This window comes from Cryptomeria japonica, chromosome 3 (genome assembly GCF_030272615.1).
Source record: "Cryptomeria japonica chromosome 3, Sugi_1.0, whole genome shotgun sequence".
Lineage (NCBI taxonomy): Eukaryota > Viridiplantae > Streptophyta > Pinopsida > Cupressales > Cupressaceae > Cryptomeria > Cryptomeria japonica.
This window is the reverse complement of record NC_081407.1, coordinates 653131624-653135921: the sequence shown is the minus strand read 5'-3', so window position 1 is coordinate 653135921 and position 4298 is coordinate 653131624. Positions and strand designations below refer to the sequence as shown.

Below are 4298 nucleotides of genomic sequence, written 5' to 3'. Positions count from 1 at the left end.
TATAGGTATGAATGGCAGCATCATGGCTCAGGACATATTCATGGCTGCTTATGGCTCCCTGGAGCGCCAAATATGGAAACCATTGATTGGACAGATGATAATGAGATCCAAATGGCAAAATCTTTTTTTGACAAATATGTTTCTGCTTGGAATCCTCACAGTGCAGCAGACCGTATGAATGCAATACACTACACTGCATTGGATGATCCATGTCTAGTTGATACAAAAAAAATCTTCTCCATAGACCCTGCATTGGATTATGAGGCATTACTTAATACTTTACAGAGGCACACAAAATGCACAGAACATACATGCCTCAAGAAAACAGGTCCCACACTCGAATGTTGTTACAAAGCTCCATGGGTTCTATAAGAGATGTCTACGTTGACAGTTGACAATGACAACAACCCATGCTATAAACCTGCAAGGAATGATGATCGTTTGAATATTCATAATCCTTGGATGCTTTCACTATGGAGAGCTAATATTGATTGTCAACCAGTCACTTCAAAAAAAGCTATCCTCCAATACATTTCAAAGTATGCTTCCAAATCAGAAAACAAATCGCAATCCTATATTGAAATGTTGAAAACGATAGTGAATACAACTAAATCTAAAGATAGCATCTTATTAAAATATCAGAAATTTATGATGGGCATAGTAGCAGACCGTGATATTAGTGCACAAGAAACTTGCCATATGTTACAGAAATTGCCTCTTGTAAGTTGTAGTCGACAATTTGTCTCTCTAAATGTTGGCAAAAAAATAGTGCACTGTGTCATAAAATCGAATAATGGAACTGACCTTTCCGCAACTTATATCCATGCTTATATGCAGCGCCCTTTTGAATTAAGTGCAACAAGTATGTTACAGTCAGCACAAGGGTTCTCATATAATTCTCAACGCAAAAAAACAAAATGGCAAATCAAGGATAAAAAAGCAATTGTGACTGTATATCCTCAGTTTAGAGAACCTCCAGATGAAGATACCGATGAGTTCGAGTTTTTTTGTTGGTCTGAGCTGCTGCTGTACAAACCATTTTGTGACATCTCAATTGAGATAGGAACTTCAAAAGAACAAATTATAACAAATTGGAAAAACTTTAAAAAGACTAATTACAATCGTCTTCACAGCCAACAAATTATAGATGATTGCAGCCCTCCAAATGAAGATGACAGTGATAATAATGGTTCTCAAAATCAAGATGATACAAATCTATACGAGTGGGAATTACTGTCACAAATGGGACCTACAAATAACTTTACCCAGAATGATCTACAAATGCTAGGCCGCCGTGATTATGATATTACCTACTTGTGGGGTGCAACTGTTGTGGATGATCAATTAGATTGTACTGCTCTTCAATTCATAGCTGCAACCAAGCTACAATCCCAACATGCTAGCATGCAAATCTCAACTCAGAACACACAGAAAATTCAGCTATCGCCTCAACAAAAAGTTGCACTCGACATTGTTCTACAACATCATAATAAACAATCTACAACAACACCTCTACGAATGATTGTACAAGGCACCGTAGGCACTGGTAAATCATTTTTAATAGACTGCATTAGGAAACAATTGAACATATCTGCAACTGTGAAGCAAAACCCATTGCTTGTTTTGGCACCAATAGGTGTTGTTGCATTTAATATACAAGCGACAACAATCCATGCAGGGTTACACATACCTATAAGAGAAATGCATCCTTTGACAGGGCAGTCATTAATGACATTGCAAGAACAATTGAAACATATTAAATATATCCTGATAGATGAAATGAGCTTTTTAGGCCCAAAATTACTACTAAAAATAGATAGTCGTTTACGCCAAGCATTCCCTAATAGTCAGTATGAAAGCTTTGGCGGGGTGTCCATAATTCTTGTAGGTGATCTTGCTCAGCTCCCCCTATAATGGATAAACCTATATATGCATCTCACTCTACAGGCCTCAGTTTATGGCATTCTTTTACTACTGTTGTAACATTGGACACTATTTTCTGCCAACAAGGTGTATCTATAAGACAACAACAATTCAGAACACTCCTTCACAACATAAGAAATGCTCAAGCACTGCAACATGATTGGCAGTTTCTGATGTGCCAGACAAATGCAACATTAACTATTCAACAAAAGAAGGATTTCAACTCATCAATCCATTTATTTGCAACAAATGAATTTGCACGGTTGCATAACAGGAAAATGCTCAAAGAATTAAATTTGCCTGTCGCTCTAAGTTTAGCTAAAGTTGGTAAGCAAACAAATACTAAATATGACAATGATGAACAACTACCATTAGAAGTATTGCTATCTATAAATCAGTAAGTGATGCTAATAGCTAACTTGTGGATTGAAGTTGGCCTTGTCAATGGAGCTATTGGTCTCATCAAAACAATTGCATATGAAAACAATACAAAACCACTAGACTTGTCAAAATATGTGGTCGTGCAATTCAAGGATTATAATGGACCTCCATGGGATATAGCACATCCAAAAGACATACCCATTTTGCTAATAACACGAGGCAGGCATACACAAGTACCTTTGACAATGTCCTGGGCCATCACTATTCACAAGCCTCAAGGACTTACATTGGACAAAGCTACAATAGACATAGGTAATACTGAAAAGAAAGGACTCACATTCACAACTATTTCAAGAGTGAAGTCAATTGATGGGATACGAATCGAACCACCATTCTCTTTTGAAAGGTATTCCAAACTGCAAAATAATGCTTATACAACCATTAGAAAGAAAGAAGAAACTCGTTTGCAGCTGTTATCTAGCCAAACAAATATCTATTCAACTTAAAATCCTCTAGTCCAGAATCACTTTTGTTACATTCCTCTGCTTTCAACAAGGTAATTACAATTTTACATGGTCTTATCTCTTAAAAATATGTGCATTCTTAATCGTCCCTGCTACTAATTCTTTCCACGTTACTCTTCATTTTAGTTTGCACTCATTCTAAAACATCCTCCATGCTGCATTGAACACTACACTCAAGTGTTCCTATCTACACAGTCTGCAATGAAAGTCTAAAGCTATATCAGGGATAACATAGCTGCAACAAATTGGCCATCCACATCAGTCGCTGCTCCAACATGTGCAGCTATCTCAGGTATGATATTTAACTTTTAATGTTTCAAATATACTTTGTTCATAAATTTTAATGCTCCAACATCCTTCATGCTGCATTGAACACTACACACAATTGTTCCTATCTACACAGTCTGCAATGAAAGTCTAAAGTTATATCAAGTATAACATAGCTGCAAAAAATTGGCCATCCACATCACTCACTGCTCCAACATGTGCAACTATCTCAGGTATGATATTTAACTTTTATTGCTTCAAATATACTCTATTCATAAATTTTAATGCTCCAACATTACTTTATCTCCCTTTTATCTAACTTGCCTCTTTGTAAGACAACTACAATACATTGCATGTCCACTTCACTTGTTGTCAATCAACCATTCAATGTAGTTTTCTTCTGCACAATGCAGGTATACATACCTATCAAACATACAAAGTTTACATTCTCTTCTTTTTATGTGGCCATGTAATTCTTTCAAGGCATATTCAACGCTCCCTTCAAAAAATCTTTTCAGTTTCGCTCTATACATTGATACCTAGTACAAAAAAATAGAGAACATTTTTGATACAACCTGATTTGAAACATCATTCTACTTCTGCTGCTGCTCTAACATTATATATCTATGCAAAAATTAAGAGCTTTTCTTCATGCTATTGTTAGCCAAAGTTATGTTTTACCTAATATTTTTTCCTTTATGCACTTTTCTACTCATTATGTGGTTATTTTAAAGGCAAATAAGGCATAGGTTAGAGGTGCTTCCTTGGGGTAAGAACTAATATTTACTATAACGGTTAAACTTTCATTCCTTTAGACAATAAGTGCAGATTGTAGATTCGTTTATTTTCCTATTTCTTCCGAATGCAACAGACACTTTTATAACAAATCTTCCAATCAAATCAATTAAAAATCATATTTCTGCTTGCCACGCCACTTCAATTCTTGTAGCGTTTCATGATATACCAGAAGATTGCTTGAATGCTCCATGTCATCTACAAAAGGTTGCCAATGAGGTATGATAACTAATATGCAATTTATCAATGCATTGGTCTCTTTTGTAGAAATAGAGCATTTTCAAATCATCTTGTCATGTGACTGGCCATCTAGGACTGACTAGATGTGGCAAAAATTGTTTTTAACATATATTATAGTTCAAATTTGCCTTGTTTAGTCATTCTTTTATTGTCTATGTTTAAAATTTT

General features: G+C 35.5%; 1 protein-coding gene across 1 annotated transcript; it reads left to right on the top strand.

Annotated features, from left to right (window-relative positions):
* The first annotated feature begins 375 nt into the window (after positions 1 to 375).
* On the top strand, positions 376 to 1914 carry LOC131874306 (uncharacterized). The gene has a single exon (XM_059217608.1). The coding sequence runs from the start codon at positions 376 to 378 to the stop codon at positions 1912 to 1914; it is 1539 nt and encodes a 512-aa protein (XP_059073591.1).
* The last annotated feature ends 2384 nt before the right edge of the window (positions 1915 to 4298 follow it).

Excerpts from the sequence above, each read along its gene's own strand:
- LOC131874306 (XM_059217608.1), top strand. The coding sequence starts at position 376 with ATGTCTACGTTGACAGTTGACAATGACAACAACCCATGCTATAAACCT.